The 22,284-nt window shown below is 50.7% G+C and overlaps 11 protein-coding genes across 11 annotated transcripts; 7 read left to right on the top strand and 4 right to left on the bottom strand.

Annotated features, from left to right (window-relative positions):
• Positions 1–80: 80 nt before the first annotated feature.
• PC9H_002041 (uncharacterized protein) lies at positions 81–1,790 on the top strand (the record flags this gene model as incomplete). Its single annotated transcript, XM_036771684.1, has 13 exons — positions 81–106; positions 161–253; positions 317–341; positions 397–478; positions 528–560; positions 619–630; positions 688–701; positions 756–864; positions 914–1,055; positions 1,193–1,239; positions 1,304–1,371; positions 1,423–1,433; positions 1,487–1,790. The coding sequence occupies 13 exons, from the start codon at positions 81–83 to the stop codon at positions 1,788–1,790; spliced, it is 966 nt and encodes a 321-aa protein (XP_036626305.1).
• A 1,226-nt stretch (positions 1,791–3,016) lies between these two features.
• Positions 3,017–3,912, top strand: PC9H_002040 (uncharacterized protein; the record flags this gene model as incomplete). Its single annotated transcript, XM_036771683.1, has 6 exons — positions 3,017–3,042; positions 3,104–3,196; positions 3,250–3,274; positions 3,326–3,407; positions 3,467–3,503; positions 3,837–3,912. The coding sequence occupies 6 exons, from the start codon at positions 3,017–3,019 to the stop codon at positions 3,910–3,912; spliced, it is 339 nt and encodes a 112-aa protein (XP_036626304.1).
• A 77-nt stretch (positions 3,913–3,989) lies between these two features.
• PC9H_002039 (uncharacterized protein) lies at positions 3,990–4,704 on the top strand (the record flags this gene model as incomplete). The annotated part of the gene is made up of 6 exons (XM_036771682.1): positions 3,990–4,003; positions 4,146–4,165; positions 4,227–4,279; positions 4,339–4,349; positions 4,411–4,546; positions 4,594–4,704. The coding sequence occupies 6 exons, from the start codon at positions 3,990–3,992 to the stop codon at positions 4,702–4,704; spliced, it is 345 nt and encodes a 114-aa protein (XP_036626303.1).
• Positions 4,705–5,321: 617 nt separating this feature from the next.
• PC9H_002038 (uncharacterized protein) lies at positions 5,322–7,809 on the top strand (the record flags this gene model as incomplete). The annotated part of the gene is made up of 12 exons (XM_036771681.1): positions 5,322–5,454; positions 5,521–5,602; positions 5,662–5,822; positions 5,879–5,985; positions 6,044–6,299; positions 6,355–6,540; positions 6,600–6,683; positions 6,735–6,815; positions 6,868–7,112; positions 7,167–7,251; positions 7,307–7,659; positions 7,723–7,809. The coding sequence occupies 12 exons, from the start codon at positions 5,322–5,324 to the stop codon at positions 7,807–7,809; spliced, it is 1,860 nt and encodes a 619-aa protein (XP_036626302.1).
• An 844-nt stretch (positions 7,810–8,653) lies between these two features.
• On the bottom strand, positions 8,654–9,386 carry PC9H_002037 (uncharacterized protein; the record flags this gene model as incomplete). The annotated part of the gene is made up of 5 exons (XM_036771680.1): positions 8,654–8,921; positions 8,976–9,065; positions 9,118–9,156; positions 9,206–9,217; positions 9,277–9,386. 5 exons carry the CDS (start codon positions 9,384–9,386, stop codon positions 8,654–8,656), a joined length of 519 nt encoding a protein of 172 aa, XP_036626301.1.
• A 1,257-nt stretch (positions 9,387–10,643) lies between these two features.
• On the top strand, positions 10,644–11,462 carry PC9H_002036 (uncharacterized protein; the record flags this gene model as incomplete). The annotated part of the gene is made up of 1 exon (XM_036771679.1): positions 10,644–11,462. The coding sequence occupies one exon, from the start codon at positions 10,644–10,646 to the stop codon at positions 11,460–11,462; it is 819 nt and encodes a 272-aa protein (XP_036626300.1).
• Positions 11,463–12,019: 557 nt separating this feature from the next.
• Positions 12,020–13,075, bottom strand: PC9H_002035 (uncharacterized protein; the record flags this gene model as incomplete). The annotated part of the gene is made up of 2 exons (XM_036771678.1): positions 12,020–12,142; positions 12,782–13,075. 2 exons carry the CDS (start codon positions 13,073–13,075, stop codon positions 12,020–12,022), a joined length of 417 nt encoding a protein of 138 aa, XP_036626299.1.
• Positions 13,076–13,275: 200 nt separating this feature from the next.
• On the bottom strand, positions 13,276–14,009 carry PC9H_002034 (uncharacterized protein; the record flags this gene model as incomplete). The annotated part of the gene is made up of 4 exons (XM_036771677.1): positions 13,276–13,320; positions 13,382–13,425; positions 13,489–13,858; positions 13,917–14,009. 4 exons carry the CDS (start codon positions 14,007–14,009, stop codon positions 13,276–13,278), a joined length of 552 nt encoding a protein of 183 aa, XP_036626298.1.
• A 940-nt stretch (positions 14,010–14,949) lies between these two features.
• RPL24 (60S ribosomal protein L24) lies at positions 14,950–15,673 on the top strand (the record flags this gene model as incomplete). Its single annotated transcript, XM_036771676.1, has 4 exons — positions 14,950–14,952; positions 15,019–15,096; positions 15,194–15,487; positions 15,605–15,673. 4 exons carry the CDS (start codon positions 14,950–14,952, stop codon positions 15,671–15,673), a joined length of 444 nt encoding a protein of 147 aa, XP_036626297.1.
• Positions 15,674–16,257: 584 nt separating this feature from the next.
• Positions 16,258–17,141, bottom strand: SYB1 (SNAP receptor, synaptobrevin; the record flags this gene model as incomplete). The annotated part of the gene is made up of 7 exons (XM_036771675.1): positions 16,258–16,338; positions 16,390–16,405; positions 16,475–16,482; positions 16,545–16,600; positions 16,710–16,900; positions 16,968–16,993; positions 17,067–17,141. The coding sequence occupies 7 exons, from the start codon at positions 17,139–17,141 to the stop codon at positions 16,258–16,260; spliced, it is 453 nt and encodes a 150-aa protein (XP_036626296.1).
• Positions 17,142–20,598: 3,457 nt separating this feature from the next.
• PC9H_002031 (uncharacterized protein) lies at positions 20,599–21,540 on the top strand (the record flags this gene model as incomplete). Its single annotated transcript, XM_036771674.1, has 4 exons — positions 20,599–20,727; positions 20,786–20,998; positions 21,053–21,265; positions 21,319–21,540. The coding sequence occupies 4 exons, from the start codon at positions 20,599–20,601 to the stop codon at positions 21,538–21,540; spliced, it is 777 nt and encodes a 258-aa protein (XP_036626295.1).
• Between the last annotated feature and the right edge of the window lie 744 nt (positions 21,541–22,284).

The following is a 22,284-nucleotide window of genomic DNA, read 5'->3' as shown; positions in this document are numbered from 1 at the left end:
CTAATTTGCCCAGCCATTCGTCAACACTCGATAAAGCCAATGAAGTTTCGCTTAGCATTCTTGCTTCCATCCCCCCCGAGATGGCCAAAGGTCCAGCCGAAATTGCGTAGGTCGCGTTTACTAATTACAAGATTTCACCTCACCACCTAGTGACATTCAGTCATGGCCCGATCTTCATTGGCTTTGTCATTAAGACCATTCTATATGGTCTAATCCTTCTACAGGCCTACCTTTATTATGTCACGTTCAAGAAGTAAGTAGATACTCAATACTTCTTGCTCAACACTCAGTGACCTTACTGACTATGATCCATTAGGGACAGGCTCTGGCTGAAATTACTCGTGCATTCTTGCGCAAAACATTCAGCAGTAAACGAACAATTGACCATGCTCATAGATCGCATTTCTAGTAGTGGCGGATACCGTCAATATTGTATTCGATGTGGTGTACATATACACTGCGTTAATCATCCACTTCAGTATGTGGTTTTTGCTGGCGAGGATTCATTCTACTGACATTATATTCAGACGACCCCGCTTACCTCGCCAACGCAAATTGGCGTAAGTATTTTCTGACCTGCACATGCCAGATACCTGACTTTCCCTGCTGCTTGTCCAGTATTTGCGACGGGTAAGTACGCACTGAATTGCATCCATCCTGCAACACTGACCATTCAATTCCATTCAGATCCAGCAATAAACGTCGGTGCTCTTGCTACCTAAAGGTTAACCTACTTATGAACAGCGTAATCGTAGGGCATAACCACTGCGACAGTGCAGCTATTCTTCGCCTGGCGAGTTAAAGTCCTGACAGGCAACATCTGGCTGGTCTCTTTGATCACCATCACCTCCATCTCCAGTGGACGTAGGTAATTTATTACAGTACTCGGACCAAGGATTGACACAGCTCTCAGTGTGCGCAATTGGAGCCGCTGCTGCTACAGAGTGGGTCCCGCAATTCATCAATTTCCAGAAATTCGAAGTTGTGGTCATCATATGGCTCGCTGGCTCGGCTGTCTCAGATGTTGTCATCACCGCAGCTATGACATGGTACCTGTAAGCACCTACATTCATTTTCCATCCTCCTGCAAGCAAAATATTGATATTCATTGGTTGCATCACTCAGGGTTAGCATTTCATTTCGCTGGAGGTGCAGTGGAGCCTTGACTGCAGGTTCTACAGCGCCAACACAGATCCGGATTTGGGTCATCCGACCAAGTAATTGATCGCATTATCCGACGTGAGGCAGTTTCGTCTGCTATCCGGTTCAGCTGACAACCATGCATATGGTTCATCATTTACAGTGACAATTCAGACAGGCTTTCTACAAGCCGTCTTTGCCATCATTGATCTAATCTTCTTCCTTGTCGATGTAAGTCAAAGTTATTCATTTGACATCATTGTGGACTGAGACATGCCTTAGCCTTCAGGAACGTGAGTATGGGTGCGCAGAAGTGAAGATGCAACCGATCTCTGACCTCTTACAGCCATCTTATTTTCAATTGGATCCTATCCAAACTCTACTCGAATGCAATACTGTCGAGCTTGAATTCGAGATCCGGTTGGAAGTTTGGCAGCACTGACAACGGGAACCTGTCAGCTGGGATATCTAGTACTCGGCGAGGCGTAAGCACTCTATTTGTTGTCACCGCCCATGATCTAACAGCCAATGGCAATATGTTTCAGCAAGTTGTCCAAGTCTTTCGACGAGAAGAGGTTGAACTCAACGTTATCTCTGACATCAAAGAAGACAGTTACCCCTCCTCTGAGCGAAATTCCGATCCCGTCTGATGATGATTTATGTATGTCTGCCATATCAGCACCTGCCGTGTTGTGCCTGTATGAATGTATGACCCCCGTGGATGTCACTCGCTTCAATCCCTCAAGGCCTCAAGACTTGTACCAGAAGCCTGAGTATTCTTATCGGACTACCTGCTCACGTCTGGGAGCATGGTGGTGATAGTCTGAGATTTTCATGGTTGATAAACCAGCAGAGATCCTGACGCCTTCACATGGACTCAAGTGCGCCATGCGAACGTGCTATTCTATTTAGTATTAAGATAATACAGCAGCTATTGCCTTCATATTGACGCCCGAGTCATCGCGGCTAACGATTTGCGTTATCGTTGGCTACCAGTTTCATGGTGCTTGTGACTTCGCCTTCTTGGAAGGGAAGCGATTATATGGAAGGGAAGCCAATGTTTGAATACGCGCTTACCAGTGCGGCGTGTGTCCCCATCACAATGCTTTTGGCTAACTGAGAGGGTAAAAGATTGGGCACGGTTATTTACTTAATCATTGGTTCCTATCTGTGTGTGTTACCCACAAACTAACAGGCAGACCCCCAACCACATCACTGCCAGTGACCACTGTGCCCAAACGCATGTGAAGTATTGTTGCAGCATGATGGTTACTCGTGAGTGTTTAGAAGAACTTCCATAGAGACTTGATCACTTTACCGAGCGGATCGCATCAGGTCAACGGTTGACGCTGGCTGCACTTGCCAGTGTTTCGGGCTGAGAAACACACTGGGCATTGATTCCGCCGATAGTCCAAAAATAATGGAGTATACATCCTTCTCATCACCGAGAGGTGAATCACGCTCATTGGACGCTCTCACTGCGACAGGGCAAAGTCCAACCAAAAAGAGGACACAGAATCCCTGGGACACATCAACCACATGGAAACTTTGGATGAAGACACGAGCTGATTGACACATGAAATACTTCAAGCCCATACTTCCTGATTGGCGGGAGTCACGCACCAGCCAGAAATCGGAATCAGATCGGAAGTCAAATAACACACTTTAGATTTCAAATTTCAATTTCAGCGCTGAGCTTTTCACTCAGTGATGGGGACGTCGTCTATTGGGGTTACCTGCGACTCTGAGAGCCCCAGCATCACTCGCTCCGAGTTGAAACCTTGGTCGTGATGCTATATATGTATCTGGACTTGGCCAACTAATGGACTTTCCACTTCAAGTTTTTCTGTTTCTCTACTACGTGTAACATCCTGAAATGGCGAAAGGGCCTGCAGAAGTAGCGTAAGTCGTAGGTGTCAAAACATGTCTCACCACCAACTCACTGCCGCCCGCCCTATGGCAGTCATGGTTCCATTTTTATCGGATTCGTTATCAAGTTGATTCTCTATGGCCTCATCATCCTTCAAGGATATCTGTATTTTGCCACATTCAAAAGGTATGGTTCATTGCACTTACTTTAACAAGAAAATTCTTGACAATTAATATCAGGGATAGAGGATGGATGAAGTTCCTGGTACGTGCACATCCACAAACTCGTAGAGTTGATTGACATCCAACTATCCAGATCGCCTTCTTGCTAGTGGCCGATACGGTGAACATCGTATTTGATACCATCTACTTGTACACAGCGTTGATTAAGCATTTCGGTGCGCCGTCTCAACCAGTCAAGGCTGAAGACTAAATTACCACTAACGTTTCCGTGCAGACGATCCAGGGTATCTTGCTAACGCCAACTGGTGTGCGTGTCCTGAGTCTTTCTCGCACTGATTTGGATGTGAAACTAATCCCTGCTATTCACCATCCAGTATTTGCAACTGGTGCGTGCACTCTTCATACAGGCGGACGGAGCTAACCCACTTACTCTACGATTTGCTCAGACCCTGCAATAAATGTGACAAAACATCTTCATCATGCCAATCTACACTAATGCAAAACAGGGGATAACCACTGCAGCAGTGCAACTGTTCTTTGCATGGCGAGTCAAAGTATTGACGGGCAATATTTGGATGGTTTCTTTGATAGTAGCTACGTCCATTTCCAGCAATCGTAGGTTATCTCTCTTTTGGTGCCCACAGTCATCCATTCATCGCTGGTTCTCAGTCTGTGCTATCGGAGCCGCTGCTGCGACAGAGTGGGTACCGGAATTTGTGAATTTTCGAAAATTCCAGGTGGTTGTGATCATATGGCTTGCTGGTTCCGCCGTGTCCGATCTCTTCATAACCACAGCAATGACATGGCATCTGTGAGTATTCGTACCCCTTCTTTTGCATGCAACTCACTTGGACTCTCAGGGTTAGCTTCCCTTTCCCCTGAATCAAGCTCGCAATCTTACTTCCTATAGCGTCAACACAAAAACACATTCGGAGGCTCTAACCAAGTTATAGATCGCATCATTCGAAGTTGGGTGTTCAATCCAATCTTCTGTTTATGGTTTCTCATTAAGATTTCAGTGACTGTTCAAACAGGCTTGCTACAGACCGTCCTGGCCATCATTGACTTGATATTCTTCCTCGTGGATGTACGTAAACCTTCTCCCACGCAAAGCGATCTGATTCTGTCCTAACAATGGGTACTTAGCCGTCGGGAACGTGAGTAGGATCAAAAACGATGGCAAAGAACCACCAGCGGCTTATCTCTGACCTCTAATAGGCATCTTATCTTCAATTGGATTCTCTCCAAGCTATATTCAAACGCTATCTTGTCAAGTCTCAACTCAAGGTCCGGCTGGAAGTTTGGAAGCTCTGATGATGGACAGCGGTCAACGGTGTTACCATCTCGGCCAGGCGTGAGTCCACCGCCTGCTTGTGATGAACCCTGACTCACTGCGCATAGCATCCTCCGGTTGTCCAAGTCTTCCGACAGGAGGAATTAGAGCTCAGCGTTATCCCAGGGCGTAAGGAAGATTTATACCCTTCTTCTGAAAGAAGTTCAGACCATATGTGATTCCGTTGCCTGTATACTTAGTGATGGACTTTAGGGTTGCTAATTTAATTTAATAACATATCTGGAAAAAAATGATAACACGACTATACTGGGAGAACATCTGTATCATATGTGTAAATATAGCTCACCATTACAACATGTGGGCCAAGTGTCAATGACAAGGTTTGATATTTTGTTTTTGTGTGTACACAGTGTGCGCATTTGTGCGAGAATGCGACCACCGTTTGATGATGTAGCATATGGATGAGTGGTGACCCACTATCTGAGCTCAGGAAGCAGCTTTCAGGTACCTCGGGTACCGAGAATACATACCACCATCATTGGTTGAAGTACTCACCGCATCAATGTCCGAAATGCTAAGCAACTGAAACTTTCCCAGAATCTTGAGTTGATGATTCTAGGAGGTAACCAGACCCAGCTCAGCGGCCAGTGATGGTACCGCCAGGCAACTCACGCGCACTGATGGCAGCTTTGAAAGTTTAGATTCTGATGCCTTCTCATGGTCAGCACGCCGCCCACTGTTTGATGAATGGCAATGTTAAACGATGGGAGTCGGCGGAAGAATGTATTTTATATATAGCTGGGTGATTGCCCTTGGATCCAGTGCTCGACTCAGGATGTCACGCTCTACTCTCTTCCGGCTTCGTAATTTACTTCTCCTTTCTTGTCTGTCGTTCCCCTTGTCGTATGGTACTAATGCAAGCAGCAAGAGCCCGCGCAGGTCGAGCTACGACTATATTGTTGTTGGAGGTACGCAGTTGCCTACTATCACCCCAGCTTTCACTAGCCCTGATTAAAACCTGACACATGAAATAGGTGGCACTGCGGGAAATGTAGTTGCTGCACGACTCACAGAGGACCCTAAAGTAACCGTCTTGTTGCTTGAGGCCGGCGTCTCGTGGGTACATACCATCTTGTTTGCTGTACCGTGATTGAACAATCCGTTTGGACTTGAAGCAACGAGGACGTATTGGCTTCCGAAGTTCCCCTGCTTGGGCCTTCGTTAGTCCCTAATTCCATTTTTGATTGGAATTATACGACAACGGCACAAGCTGGGTACAATGGAAGGGTGATACCTTACCCGCGTGGTCGTATGCTGGGGGGATCAAGCTCCGTTAGTATGTACCGACCTTATCTAGGGCGGAAAGAATACGGACTGACCACGGCGGTATAGACTATATGGTGTTCATGCGTGGGTCCTCAGAGGATTTCGACAGCTATGCAGCCGTTACTGGAGATTGCGGTTGGAAGTGGGATAATATGCAACAGTACATTAGAAAGGCAAGTTGCTGGCAGAGTTTCAACATCCCAGCATGGAGATTGATCTGGGTTCTTGTAGAGCGAAAGAGTTGTTCCTCCTGCTGATAGTGAGTTCTCCAACTCCTCGAATTTGACCACCACGCTCACCCCGAATGGAGGGCACAACACGACTGGCCAATTTCTTCCCGAGTTGCACGGTACAAAGGGGGCTATCAATATCAGCCTACCAGGATTCCCAACTCCTCTAGACTCTCGGGTGCTCGCAACTCTCGATGAGCAAAAGGAAGAGTTCTCATTCAATCCAGACATGGGAGGGGGTGATGTTCTTGGTGTTGGCAAGTTGTCCTGACTCGCCATCACTACACACTGTTAACGCTCTTGGCTGACTAGGTTGGACCATTCAATCTATCGGAAATGGCCAGCGCAGTAGTTCTGCAACGTCCTACCTGAAGCCTGCCCAATCGCGGCCCAACCTTGAAATAATGGTGAATGCGCAAGTGACCAAGCTGGTACAGACCGGCACTACAAAGGGACGCCCAGCCTTCCGATGTGTACAATTTACGCAGCATGAAGGAGGCAAGTCTTTCTCCCTAACCATTCAATAGGACATAATAACATCTGCCTGCGTTCTATAGCGCCGGTCAAGAAGATTTGTGCTACAGGAGAAGTTGTTCTCTCAGCTGGATCCATCGGCACTCCCCTTCTTCTTCAGTTATCAGGTTCGTTGGACTGAAAGGTAACGAGAAGACCGCTCATCGCATTGCAACTAGGAATCGGGGACGGAAAGGACTTGAGATCTGTCGGAATCAAAGCCATTGTCAACAACCCTAGTGTAGGTCGGAATCTATCTGGTGAATTTTATGTACTTCATCTTAAGGGCTGTGCTTATTCCACCGCGTATAGACCATATACTGCTCGCTAGCCCCTTCGCTGTCAATGGGAACCGGAGCTTCGACCCCATCTTTAGGACTCCGTCGCTCCTGAATGATAAGATCACTCTATGGACAGATACAAAGACAGGTCCCCTGGTCGCGGGTGTCACCAATCACCTCGGTTGGCTGAGGCTGCCAAGTAATGCAAGCATTTTTGAAACTGTACCAGACCCTGCTTCCGGTCCCAACTCCCCTCATTGGGAGATCATTTTCTCTGTATGATCCGAATCATGAACATTGCTTTCCACATAACTGAACAAACATTGGCAGAACTTATGGGTTGTCCCAGGTGTCCCCGCACCAGCTACTGGAAGTTTCATGAGCATATCGAGCGCATTAATTTCACCCACATCTCGTGAGTTATCTGTCATTGAAATTGAACAGCTCACTGAGACTCAGCTGTGCTTAAGGGGGTTTCGTGAAGCTTGCCTCTTCAAATCCTTTCACGAATCCTATCATCGATCCCCAATTCCTCTCGACAGAATTTGATGTATTCACAATGGTCGAAGCGGTCAAAGCCAACCTACGGTTTATTTCTGGGAAGGCATGGGCAGATTATGTACAGGGCCCCTTCCTCGAGGACCTCGCATCCGCGAAGACAGATGCTGATTTCGAAGCATACGTCAGAAACAATGCGGGCACAATTTTCCACCCAGTTGGCACAGCGAGTATGTCCCCACGAGGTGCTGGATGGGGCGTTGTTGACCCTGACCTCAAGGTCAAGGGTGTTGACGGCCTCCGAATTGTTGATGGTTCCGTCTTGGTGCGTTCTTATCTATCTGGCCGTAGGATGGTAGGAGTTCTCAACGAGATATTGTACATCTAGCCACACCTACCAAGTGCCCACACGCAAGGCCCAATCTACCTGGTAGGCGAACGAGGAGCTGACCTTATCAAAGCAAGCCAATATTAGCATGATTGTCACTTTTCCTCTGGATAATTCTCTGCGGACAACCTGCGTTCATTTCTACTAGATGAATAATACGATATCCAGTTCCCTTTACATCATGCTTAGCTATGACGATACACACCAATTTTTAATGTTTCGCTGCACACTCACTGTGTTTCTTTTTGCTCTTTCAATAGCATCCCCTTGATCCCCTGATCCCACTCTGTCCCTATGTATTACAGGATCTTCGTAAGTCAACCAAGGTGCACTCTAGCTTATCCCCAAACATGCCACTGCTAATACATAAGCCAGCAGAGGGGAGGGCGACCACCACGGCCGTAATTAATCTGATGGGTGATAAGCTCTGACACAAGCCTGTGAGTGGTTTGGGCCTCGAACACGCGTGGTCAGTGGGCGAGCAAGTGGTGGTGCACTTGCTCAATCCCGAAGTCACCAGCAAGTAAAAAATTCGAGTCCAAGAAAGAGTTCACTCGACCGTTATTTAGCATGGCCGAGGCTACCTGGAGGGAAAGAAAGAACTTCGTCGCTGGGCGCTTATAAGCGGACAACCTCAGCCTGCCCAACGAAAATCGAAGGAAACGCACAAAGGTACCGTTAAATTTACCCAAGGATACAACGTCAAGACTTAAGGCATCATCAAAGGCGCACCAACGACACACCACATATATTGGATGAACGACTATAATGTCCGAAGTAAATCAACACGCGTACTTCACGCTACACAACGAAATCTCCTTCTAAAAACGAGTCAAACGAGCTGAATGTGGGAAACGGGGGTGGATGATATCCTACATGCATAAGGCACTCAAATACTACCCATCGTCCGAAGTCAACCGCTTCGCGCCCTTCAAGCAGCAGATGCAGACGGGAATGTCCCGTTGTAAACGAAAGTCGGGGTAGCAATGACGGACGAATTGGCGGTGCCATTGGGGAAAATATCGGCCTCGTTTCCAGCAATTGGCACACAGAGATAAGTGGGAAGACCCGTTGAGTTATCTGGGACGGCCGTGCCAGAAGGCAAGACGAAGGATGTGACCGACACCATGGAGCTATTGACGGCCCCGTTGAATGAATCTGTTGCGTTCGTGTCTATGCTGGAAGCCGTGGCAATTGGGCTGATATTGAGACAGATGAGAATACAAGAGGCAGAAGTGGGCGAGTGGACTTACAACGGCACTGCAACCGTAGCGGCGGGTGGGAAAGCCGTTTCATAGACAAAGCAGGAGTATATTCCATTACCAATAGGCACGATAACAGACCTGGAAAGATCGTCAGCGACCGCGGGGGACCAGAGAGAACAAACTAGTCTACTCGTTGAACGTAGGAGACCCAATCGAGGGCGTCGGGAAGCTAGGTTGCGTCAATATAAACTTGATTGACAATCTTTCAGACTACGTACGGCGCGAATGTACTATAGGGAGACTAGTGTCAGCAGATTGTCCATACTCAGCCGAAGGCGTTGAAATTTACCTGGTCGCATTCCCAATGAACGAGGACACGGTTGAATTCGTCGTCGAATTATCCGCTGCAGAAGCCACGATGGCCACCAAGGATAGGGCAATCAGTGTTGGGAACATCATATCTGCAGTTGTCAAGAGTATAAGAGTCGAAGTGAAGTATGGGGTATTCGACCAGATATTACTACCATGTCTTTATAGTCAAAGACCTAGGAGGGAAAGCCAAGCCAGGAGTCCCGAGAAACCCAACCTCGCTTGGATATCGCAACTCAGCCGAACTTTCATCCCCTTAGACGGGCAGTAATGGCCTCCGTTGGCTCGCCTCGTCATGGGGATGAACCGGAGTCTGACTGCGGACAAGGTATGTCCTTAGCATTTGAAGATGAACAAGCGATACACCCAGTCATGCTTCGCGGAGTGAACTCACCGTTACAGGACTACATGTACCATAAGACGCCTTCTGCTCAGTCAGTGCCCTTCCTTTTGCGGAGACTTCGAAAAACACGTTAGGGAAAGTACCGCGAATTCGGCCCTTCTCCCGTTCGACTCTGGTATCTCGGGTTCGACGCTTGCAGAGGTGGCCTCCTGGCCTGCTGCGGCATGGATCACAATGTCATTGATGAGGTGATGGTTTTTGCCATGGCTCTTTCGGCAGTGAAATTATTGCGGGGGAAGTGTAGATGCCTTCGTGAACTCAAACGCGAGATGCCCGCCGGTTTCAAACCGCCAATGTGCGAAGATCTACTGCGGAATGTCGTCGAGCCTATTCACTCAAGGGAATCGTCCGTTATCACGCCCTAGAAGCCCTTATCCCCATCTGCCATCTACAAAAACACAACACTCAGATTGGAATCGCAAGTCAGAGCACAGCATAGAGTCACTCACCCAGAGGGTCCATCTGCGTATGATGCCCGCAATGACCAGATGGCTGATTTCTTCACGGATTCATCCACTGTTGCTAAGATGGACCCCATAAGAAAAATGGTGCTCCGAGAATATGGTCGACTCCAGAATACGGAAATCCTTTGACACCCATTGGAACGTATTGGGCTCAACAGGGGAGACTCCGCGCATAAGACACACGCATGAAGGAGAAGATAAGTGCGGTAATCGTCCTACGATATCTACGCGGAGGAGTGACCACTTGGGGCTGGTGTCGCACGGATAATCACGTTGTCGACAACGCAGAAGATGGTGTGCACCACCATTTCCAAGGCCTTGTCACGGTCATTGCTAATCCGCTGTTTGCATATGACTTTGGAATATGGCGAGTGCATCGCTCGTCTGGGGGTATAAATACCAGGGGGCGTAGGTCAAACCTCTCAGCATCGGTGCTTTCCTCACACCTCAGCAGCAGCAGCTAATTCCCAACGCGCAACAATGGTCAACAGCTTCTTCACGTTCGCCCTCTTGCCCGCTTTCTGCGCGCTGCTTGCTGCCGGAGGCCCAGTGTCAAAGGCTCCCGCATCCACCTACAAGCCACCTAAATCATCCAGCAGGCCCATGAGCTCGCGTCGTGTTAGCAGCCGGGGCTTCGGCAGCAAGGGATTTACGTCTACCGGTATCGCCAGCTCCCCAAGTGATGTCCCATCCAGCTCCTTCTCCGAGTACATCCCTAGCGCGAGTGGTGACGTCCCCTTCCCAAGCGGTAGCGATTACCCCAGCTTCCCCAGTGGTGGCATTGCCAGCTCTTCAGTTTACACAAGCTACATCCCTATCCCCTCTGGCGGGAGTAGCGAAGCACCAAGCGCCAGCTATGTCTTCAGCAGCGCCGTTCCAGAGTATTCCAGCTTCCCGGGCAGCGATGGCGCCTCGTACAGCGAGTACCCCAGCTCCGTTGTCCCGGGCTCTAGCTTCGCGAGCGCTAGCTACGTCTACAGTAGTGGCGTCCCAGAGTATTCCGACTTCCCCAGCAGCGTGGTTTACAGCAGCGACGCTCCCGTCTACACCAGCGTTGGGGCCTCTGGGTCATACAGCGGTTTCCCCAGCTCCGTCGACCAGGGCTATTCGATGGGCTTCCCGGGTGCCAGCAGTGATGTCCCTATTGCCACTGGTGCGAGCAGCGGCATCAATAGCAGCGACATTCCCATTGCCACCAGTGCTAGCGAGATCAATAACAGCAACATTCCTTTCCCCACGAGTGCTGGGGCCAGCGAGATCAACAGCAGCGAAATCGCAATCACTACCAGCGCGATCTGAACCGGTCACTTAGTATGTAGCATACTACCCATAAAGTATTAGCAAAGGACGTTATTTGAGATAGATCGGACTTGCCATTTCGTTATTCCTAAATATATGATATTCGATTACCAATATCCATATAGGGCCAATGATACAGCGCGGGGGAGTACGGCGGAGGGGAATAGGAGTAGGCAAAGATGTCCCGTAGTTCGCGCAAGTAGAGTCCCTGGAGGTCTGGTGCTCCATCGTCTCCATCATTACTTGCATCTTAGACTTCCGGGGAGTGGGAAGAGTAGCTGGTCGAGATGGCGAACGCGTCAACTGCATGAAGACATCGATGTATTACGACTCGCATCGATTTGCAGAAAAGTCTTCACCTAGCGAAGAAAAGGAATATCAGGAGGGAGGTTGGGGAGCAGTAAGTGCGAGACGAACTCACTATGGGCGCGTCATCTATACAGCACCAACCTCTTGACTATCCTTTGTTATTGGTACGACAGACTGCATTGGAGGCGCGCGACGGTTCCGTATTTGCGCTTGCGAGTGTGGAGGATGGATTGAGAGAGTCCCGGCTGTCACTCGAGGTCCTTGAAGAAGAGGGAGGAGGTAAGAAGGGTGGCTGAGGGGGTCTTCGGCGTTGTTGGTGTACGGTATCGAATTCTGTCTGTGATGACCCCGAGTGTCTTCTTGAATACCTCCTTTAGACGGCAGAGGAGAGTTGAGTAGACCCATAGTGCCAGATGCTTCGTGTGGTCCTAATCTCTCCGAGTTTGAGTATTTCAGGGTACGAGATGTGAAAGATACTGGACTCACAACAACGTGAGAGACAACGCGTTTGAGATGAAAACTGAGCTCAGAATACGGAGTACTGAGACTAGAGACTGTAGAAGGACGAAGGGTTCAGAGAAGAAGAATTCACCCAAGCTTTCGCCCAGTTACGACGGGTGCTCCCACTGCAGAGGCCGAGCGTCTGGGGTACTGACGGAAGGGTGGAAGTCAAGGGTACTTCCTCGATACTATATATACCACTGCGTCACATGATCCCGTTGATGCTAACCACACGACGTGTTCGTCACGGGGTCCCCTCATGCCCTTACTGGGACGCCCATCTCCCGAATTGGGTAGTGGCTTGGGAGTCTAACAGGTGCAAATGATGACAAGCGTCCGTGGACTTCTTACTTGCTCAAAGTGTCACGGTCTTCAAGTGGCCACGAGACTTTGGCGGCCTTTCTACTGAAATCTCACTCTGATCTAAGTTGCAAGATATTAGTGGCCTATCGCTACCTGGACTGTGACGACCGCATTATGTCTACTATGCTCCTGCCCCCTCGGCTTACAAAAGAAACGGCGGCGTAGGGTCTGGTGGACTCGATGATATTCTCTGCAGCACATCGCTCCTTACTCGAAAGGATTTTATCCAGCCCAGAGATGAAGTGAGCCGGAACGGGCTCTGGGGGTGTCGGCGGGGGCGTTGGTAAGCCCGACATTGGCGAGCCCGCGTTTCCGCCCTCTAGTGCGGCGTCTGCCTTGGTTTGCTGGAGGCGGGAGCAGGGACTGGCTTGGGACCCTGGTTTAGGTGGCGTCGGCGTGACGGCATCGGTGGATACTCCAGAGACCATCAATATTATCATAAATATAAGAGTATACAGGTGTACAGGCCGACATCTCATGTCTAGCATCGCTCAACGTCCAGCAGAATTTAGAGTTCAGAAGTGTGTACTCTACGAAGGGGTGTGCTTTGAATGTGTGTAGTGTAGTGTGTATGGTAGCCCGAGAATAGATAGTCAAGAAACAGGATGCAATGTGTCTAGATTGTGCGTTGGTTTTAGGCTTAAAGTTTGGGAGGTGCGCTGGCGGGCAACGGCTTATACTTGGCCTGAAAAGAGCGTTTGTATTAGTGTTGGACACGGGGGGAGAGGACAAACAGAGTAACGCACCATCTCATTCTCCTTCTTCTCGAAGCCGCACTTCTGGTAGAACGCTAAAACGAAGGAAGTAAGAGTCTATCCTCCGGCGATGCCAACCACCCAAGCAGGCGACGTACGTATATTGTCATCGCTGCAGTTAAGGATTGTCTTGTAGCACCCGCTGTTCTCGCTGATATACGTGAGCGCCTGGATGACCCGCAGCCCCAGCTTCTTCCCCTGCTGGCCCTTGTCGACTGCGATATCTTCGATGTGGCCGACGCTGCCGAGACCTCTAAGGAACTTGCGTTCAATGAAGACGCAGCCGACGGCGACGATAACGTCTGTCGCTTTGTCGACGATGACGAGCGGGTAGTATGTGTGGGGAGCGGAGCGCATGGCGTGGAACTGCGCCTCCCATGCTGCCTGGCCTGGGTCGGGCGTCACGGTGAGGACGCGGAGGACGTCGAGGTGGCCACGGCGGTAGTCCGTTGACGCAAGCGGGCGAATCTGAGCAAACTCCTCGTCAGCAACATGCTCACTGACGACCTTTCACGAGCGCGCTCACGTGTAATGAAGAGTGCAGCTGGGTCTTGACTTCCTCGGAAATGAGGGCGGGCGGGAAGAAAAGGTCGAGCTCGTTGTCAGGCGTGAAAGTCATGGTATTAGTGGTGGTGAGGGTGCCTTGGGTTGAAGGGAATGTGGGGAAAGTACGATGTAGTGGTGGTGTCGATGGTGGTGGTGTTGCGAAGACGATTAGCGTCCAGCAACGTTCGTTGTTATATTAATGCTACAGCACAGCCACAGGGTCAGGGTGTTTCATATCGTTTATCCGCACCCGCTGGCGACTGACGGCGGTGTCGCCAAAGTTCAAACCCGCTTCATTGCAGTGCGCGCTAGGAACGTAGAAATCCGATGTCGGTGTGTCGGCTGCAGAAGCTGTGGTTTGAGTTCGAAGACACATGATACGCGCGCTCAGACAATTGTCGACATGATATCCTGGTCAGTCCCGGATACCTGTTGCGGATAGGGCTAATTCCGGAGGGCTTGAAAATGCCATGGGCACACGCAATTGAGCACTTTGAACTGCAGAGCTTTCTGGACGGTATTCAATACAACCAATCTCCTGCAGGACGTCTGTGTCGTCTCTCATTGTGTCTTTGAAATTCACGCCCAAGTCAACGAGCGCTTGCCGTTATTTGCAGCTGTTAGACTCCCAAGCCACTACCCAATTCGTCCGAAACCCTCCCTAGGACACCACGACAAACCGCCGCCCAGCAAGTGCACCGCAAAATACATCAAGGTGAGCCTCCCATGCCGTTCTAATCACCAGAATCCACGCTTGGAGACGAAATGGCTTCGCGACGATGCCAAATTCATGGTGGTTTGCGGTAGTTTAGGATGGATGCGCATCTGAGCACTTGGATGAGGCGCTATAGCTACCCGACCACCGTAAAATAATCGCGATGCCAGGTTGGAATCGTCGGATTGTCCCCACTCCCCCATCTCGATCCCGAGCGTAGCCTTGCTGCTGCCATTGTGTCTGGCGATTGTGTGAAGAGTTGCTAACGGAATTACTTGGAATTCGGTTGCGTTTACAGATGGTGCGTAATCGACCTATCACATTCGGCATATAGGGATTGCTGACGATGCTATTGTCCCGAGTGTAGAAGGTTGAGATCGACTCGTTCTCTGGGTACAAAATCTACCCCTCGAAGGGCAAGCTCTTCGTTCGCGGAGACAGCAAAGTATGTCATATCATCACACTTGCATCAACCTATACTCTCCGGTGTACCCCCTCCACCCTCGCCTCTCCAATCTCACGTACCGCTCCTTGAACTATAGGTCTTCCGCTTCGCCTCCTCCAAAAACGCATCCCTCTTCCTCCAGCGCAAGAACCCCCGTAAGATCGCATGGACGGTCGTCTACCGCCGCATGCACAAGAAGGGCATCACAGAAGAAGTCGCCAAGAAGCGGTCGCGCCGCACCGTAAAGCACCAGCGAGGCATCGTCGGCGCTGACCTCGCCGCCATCGCCGCCAAGCGCAACCAGACCGCCGCCGTCCGCTCGCAGCAAAGGCTCTCCGCCATCACGAAGGCTAAGTCGGAGAAGAAGGAGAAGGAGACCAAGAAGGCCAAGGTGCGTCCTTTGCCTTTCTTCCCTTCATCCTTTCACCATCATCACTATTCCCGTTCTTGTTCTTGATGCATTTGTCGAGCAATGCATTGATTGCTGATTGATTGCTGGTGGATATAGCCCGCTCGTGTTGCAACCGGCCCCAAAGTATCGAAACAGCAAATGAAGGGCGGAAAGGGTGGAAGATAAGCGATCGTACCTCGACGGCGCGGCGCGGTGTGCTGGTGGTCAACTTCAACCATGTCTCATGCCATATGCGATTCCTTATATGCATCGTTCATAGTACATGCTGTATCCCATTCCTATCCATTCACATTTGCGAAGGCATAGCTATTCTTACATGGTCACCACGTTACTCCAAGATCATTCAAGTGTATAGAATGGAACCCAGGCCCCGATCGTAACTCGTGGGGTCCGTGTGATCGACCACCCTTCCTCAAGTATCACCCGTGTAATCTTTGCCCAGGACAGAGGAGGTTCCCTGACAAGCGATATGCTGCAGACCCCCATAGTCTGGCCCTAGCATCCAGCTAGCCTATTAGCATGCGAACGGCGGCGTCTGCGGTGATTAGGCAAGGCGGAAGTTATATTTATAAGTCATGTATAATGAACACAGAACAAAGTCCAAGAACCGCTAGCGCAGCCTAGAGCCAAGACGCAGGCATGAGGCGGGGAAGGAAAAAGTAGGAGGCGAGGATTAATCGTATAGTGCATGTGTACAACCGACAACACAGAACAAGGAGGAGTATGATACACGAGAGACCGCGCTCCTTTCAGTGTTTTGTTGCTTTGACGATGGAGACCACAATGATGACGATGATCACTGCAATGGCTACGCCAATGATAATCCGCATCTAATGGACATGGTTAAGGAGGCGTGAGCAGGGAAAGGGAGTGTCACGCACTTTCATGTCCTTCCACCTTGAGATTGGGAAAGAATTGAGCGATAGGGTTATTCACAACGACTGCGGAAAGGGCAGGGTCACATACCACATATTCTGCGGGAATAAGGATGCAGCGGGTGAGCAAAGGGCGGAATGATTCCAGAGAGGACACGTACCTTGCGAACACGATTGGCTCCACGGCGGAAGCCTTGCGCGGAAACGGCCAAGTTATCTAGCGGGTTTCGAGGCAACGAGCTCAGCTACGCAGCAAACAGCGAGCGCCCTCGTCTTCGGGGCAGAGCGGAGGCAACGTGGGCGCTCAGGTGACACGAAGAACTCACCAGTCTTATCCTGCAGCGAATCCAGCCTCTCTCCTCGTTCCGCGACCTTGGTGATGTTCTCCCTCATTATGCCGACTGTATCGTCAATTTGCGCCTGGATGGCAGCAGTCTTTGCGTTTCCCTGGCTGGGGCCGGCACCTGGGTTCGCGCCGGAGCCATTTCGTGGAAGATATGGGTCGTATGGTTCAGACCTACGAGAGAAAAAGCCAAACGGACATCAGAACGCAAGGGTTGGTGAGTGGTGCGAGATGAACGAACATGAGGCTGGCGTGAGAGGTGGGGGTCTGCCGACGATGAGTGGGACGACGAGGAGAGGTGGTTGTAAGCGACCAGGCGACGGCGAGGACGAAGACTTACCGTATCAAACGATGTGGGAGTCGTGGAGGGAAGAAACGCAAAGGGGTGTAAGTTTGAGAGGTGCCTTGTTGGCATTTATTCCCACGCCCCTTTCAACGGCTGTGTCGAACCGCCATCGCCGCTGAGGTAACGATCTGTTACGAACACAGTGCGGCTTGTTGCGGCGCAGTACAAGCTTGGCAGGCAGCAGCAGTCGTTACCACCTGGTTGACGGTTGCAGATGGCCGTCGAAATCAGAAATTCGCTAGAGTACTCCTGCTTCAAGGTCATTAATCTACCTAGCACCGGGATCATCGATGATTGCTCAAGCTCAAGCTTTCAGGCTACAGCACGTCCCCATATTGATCTGCGGAAAAGAAGGTGCATTTCGCTCGACTGGCCATCAGCAACGACCCAGGTAACTTTCTCACTCCTCGTTGAAGAAATATGACTACACTGGTTTGCTGATGTTGACAAAATTTATCGAGCTCGCCGTGAATATCGAACGGTGTCAAAAATCCATCAAGACGGAAGTATATTCACAGCCAACAAAATTGGAAATTATACATGATCATCAAATTTGGATTCCGATCACAATCGCAATCGCATCTGAGTAGTAAGTCAGCCACTCTGTATTGGTGGTCAGTTATTATGAGCAACAAATTTTAGGTGAAAAGTGTTTCGTCCTTTTGGACTCATCAGGAGAGGCACACACCTCCCAACACAAACACCTACCTCCATACTTACCAGCTACCAGTCCCCGGGATCTTCAAGTCGGAGAACCTGCCACGCACATAGTCAGCCACGGGGTACGCAGGACATTGTAACACACGCTGGGGTTGCTTGAAGTCTGCGGGCCAGCCGCGAGTCTTGCACGCTTCTCTTCTTGAAACAACGAACCCGCCTAGGCGCGAAACGGTGCCGCCAACCACGCGCACTTCTTGAACTTGCGTAACCGCCTAGCCGTAAATATCGCTCCTCGACTCGCTCAACCGGCGAGCAATCTCAGCCCCCCGCTTGCGGCCAATCGCCTTCGTCCTTTTGATCCCGGCGTATCTTTGAAAGTAGAGACGACGAACGGGGGCCGGGGGCGGGGGCGGGACAGGAGACGGCGATCTCTCCTTCCACCAGGCGACCGCCTTGCCAGAGCTGAAGGAACCGAAGGAAGGCGAAGGCGATGAACTTGAGGACGTCGAACCAGCGACGGACATAGGAGCAGTGGAGGCGAAAAACATCATAAATGCAATGCAGAGATGCTCGTGGTAGTGAATCAAGAATAGTGGGGGGCGTCCTAAGCGTATGTGGGGTTTATATATCATGGCTCGGTGGCTGACGCTGGATAATCTGGATTTGGTTAGGATTCCTTGTGCGGATGTTGGGTGTCGAAATCTGGCCGAAACTTGCTGAGCATCGCCGCCTCTGATTCAATGTCGAGATGTTGGGTCCCGTTTTGCTGGAATCTGACTTAAGCTCCCGATCCTACGGCGTGCATATGATATCTCTCAACGGTGATTTTAACACACCGACATCCGCGCCTCGGTGGGTGGCTGGCACGGCAAGTGTATTCTGGAATACATTGCACTTTGTCAGTGCGACGAGTTGGCGCGAACGTAACGCGTTGTGGGTCTAGTCGACGCCCCTCCTCGCGCCTCCCAAGCGCGCCAAGGGTTGGTATATCTTCCTGCTCGCTGTTGTATTATACGGGATAATCAAGCTCTGGGGTGCGGTGTTGGATGTCGGAAGTTGGCTGACACTCATTGAGTATCGCCCATCGTCCGATCATCGATCAGCAGTCGATGCACACCGACGCTACGAACTTGCACGAGCACTCAAACGTATTTCTGACGTTCGACGCGTCTGTCCTCCTTTGCATCAAACATCCTCCAACACGGTAATAAGGTCATGGCAGCACTACTGTTGGCAGTTGCTCCCCCTACAAGGCGAGCGGGGGTTTTCTGCAGGCGGGCTCACGGATGATCGATGAAGAGCTGTTGAACTGTTAGATATCCTCCGTTCCTTATCTGTTTTTTTTTCGGCGCAGGCTGCGCATCAGGAGGAGGCTGCAGGAGTCTCCCCAGAAACCGTCACGTGGTCGTGCCACCATGTCCTATCAGTATTACTAGTATCAGCATGAGACCTACTAGTATGACGCCTTGAGGTCCTACTTGTACACTCTCCTCGCCTGAGTATGTTACAGCGGTGCCACACACCTCCTAGTAAGGGACTGGCTCTCTGGCGGAGGGCGTGTACGATGCACATGGCAACTACCTTCCCGAGTGCCCCTCGACAACACCCACAACTTAAACCGTCGAATTCATCGCGCTATGAAGCTGGTGCCATTGTACGGATTTTGTGAGGTATTCGCTACCATGATAGCATTCATGGCTGACATCTAGCGTATGAGCGTTAGCACCGTCCAATGCCTAGGCACGGCTGTAATCACATCGTCAACGCATTGACGATAGCTATCGCAGGAGGGACATCGCAGTTTTTTGTACATTGTGCGGTTGAATGATACGCGACGCTGCAGCACATGCGCCCTTTCTCCCCCAGCCCGCACCTGCTTAAGCACGGGAATAAGCTCTACAACTTTAGATGTTACGCGGCGCAATGAGTGTGAGGCAAGGGACACGAACGGCTGAAAAGCCGTTCGAGTATTGAACATGAATATAACCTTTGGTAAACAGAGATATCGACGTTGGGTTCCATCATCGGGTTCACGGACAATTTGAGCGAGCGAGCGCAAGATGCGACAGCGTTGATCATAGCAGACCAGCGAAGACCAGCGAGGTGCACAGGACTTGGGTCTATGATCGAGATGATAGGAGCTGAGATAGAAGCAGATAGGAGCCAGACGACGCTCAATCTCACACCTGCTACTTCAATCATTCTGCACTGTCCCTCTAGAGCAAAAGGGAGACAGTATTCACCATCGTATACGAGGTACATGGAATATCCTTCACGATTGCGATGGGATGCGGAAGCTGTGGTGGCGCATCATCGAGACAAGGTAACCTAGCCCAAACTTGGCCATAACCTTGATATCAAGGTGGTGGTTTGAACCTTCGGGTAGGACGGTCTTGGATCATTTGTCACTTTTGTATGGGGACGAGTATCGAGGGGATGACCGGTCTCTGGAACATGGAGTTGAAGAACTCAACACGGCAACAAGCTGCCCTGGACGGTATTCTCGTTGCAGCATTACCTGCGCTTAGAGTATGGACAGTCAGCTCGCGGTGACCGAGATCAGCGGATCAAAACAGACACTGCAACGATTTACGGATTCACAGTAGCAGAAAACCAACGCCCGGGAGCCTGCGCGAAACCCATGTTTCAGAACACCGAGTTGTAGCGCGCCTTGGCGAGTTAAACGTCCATCTCGGAGACGCTGAACAGTATAAATACTGTCTTAATGGCACCTATGTTCCTCAGCAGTGCTGGTCGCTTCTCCCCTTCCATTCACCTTCACGATCTTACCGAAGCAGGTCTTTCGTAAATAACCGGTTCCGAAAAGCCCAACATCCAACCACTTTCATCATCCTCGAGTTCTACCATGCAATTGGCAATGAAGTTCGCCATCCTGGCTGCTCTTGCGCAGGCTATGTTCGCGGCCGCCTCGCCAGTATACAGCGAAGAGGACACACATCTGCCTGAACGGCGTGAACTCTCTAAACGATACACGGTAAGGATAATGAACGACATGGGCAATGAAATTAGTGCTTACCGCCGCTGTACGATAGGTGCAAGAATGCCAGGTCGCGTGTTCAATGGGCGGTCACCCATGGGGGACCCCGGCATGGCAGCAATGTGTCGACCAATGTGTGTCTGGCTTGCCAACGCCGCCACCAACGCCTCCTAAGCCGGCCCCTAAGCCAGTCCCTGCTCCCCCACCAGCAAACCAAGGCAGACCCCGCACTGGAGGGCGGAAACGCGAGCTCGCCAAGCGCTATACGGTACGTGATGCGGAAACCCATCAGCAACGACGCATGATGTTAATCGTACAATAGGTGCAAGAATGTCAAGTAGCTTGCTCGATGGGCGGTCATCCATGGGGAACTCCAGCATGGCAGCAGTGTGTTGACCAATGCGTGTCGGGCTTGCCAACTCCCCCTCCGACACCCCCAAAGCCTGCCCCAAAGCCCCTTCCGGCTCCCCCTCCAGCGAACCAGGGAAAGCCCCGTACTGGAGGACGCAAGCGTGAGCTGGCTAAGCGATACACGGTACGTTGATAATGTGTTTTCTCTGTGATACATCATTCTTACCTGTGTAATAGGTACAAGAATGTCAGGTAGCGTGCTCTATGGGGGGTCATCCATGGGGAACTCCAGCGTGGCAGCAATGCGTTGATCAATGCGTGTCGGGCTTGCCAACACCCCCGCCCACTCCTCCCAAGCCTGCCCCAAAGCCCCTTCCGGCCCCCCCTCCAGCGAACCAAGGGAAACCCCGTACTGGAGGTCGCAAGCGCGAGCTCACCTACACTGAGGATTGGGCGTAAGCGAAGCCTCGGCAATTGTTTGGGTTCTACTTTGGTGTTGTATGGTTGTTTGAGATCAATGAAGAGGTCCGGAGTGGTAGCTGATAGATCATGCTCGTGCTTTCTCTCTCTGGACTGGAATGAATGCGCTTCGTCAAGAATATGCATTGAGTATGGACCTGAGCATTCAAATATTCAAGGTTCAAGCCTGAAGTCCGTCCAGAGTCAATGGGTATTTCAAGGAGCGGCCGTTTCTTTCGTATGTCGCTTAGGAGAGCAGGGCAGGGACAGCAAAATGCGGTCATATCAGTCTAGATAGTGTTAGAGTACCGACGTCCTATCATGAAGAATAGAGTGAGAAGGAGGCCATGCAAGATATCTACACGTATTTGGTAGCACACGAACAAGGACAGGACTTTCTGCGGCCAGAAATTGGTCACCGACCGTAGTCTTTTTCAAGTAATTTGCCGAATGGACTAGCATTCACAGGTGGGTTTCAGTAGAAAGACCATCAGTGTCTCGTGGCCGCTTGAGGAGCATCTCATGAGTGGTGGCTGTCGACGCGTTCGTTAAAGCGGAGGATGAGCGCCAGGGCGCTAAATGAGACCTCTACAGTCGAGCGACCATCGATTCCTTCGATTCTCATTTCGCTGCGACATCGCCTAAGCTTCCCTCCAATAGATCGATTGCTCCAGAGTCTAGTTGCACCGAAGGAGCGACTTGAACACGACGAGTGTCGCTCAGTCTCATTCGTGGCAACGCTAG

The sequence above is a fragment of the Pleurotus ostreatus genome (assembly GCF_014466165.1).
Source record: "Pleurotus ostreatus strain PC9 chromosome Unknown scaffold_10, whole genome shotgun sequence".
NCBI classification, from domain to species: domain Eukaryota; kingdom Fungi; phylum Basidiomycota; class Agaricomycetes; order Agaricales; family Pleurotaceae; genus Pleurotus; species Pleurotus ostreatus.
Note: the sequence above shows the minus strand (reverse complement) of the source record. Positions and strands in the feature narration are given on the sequence as shown.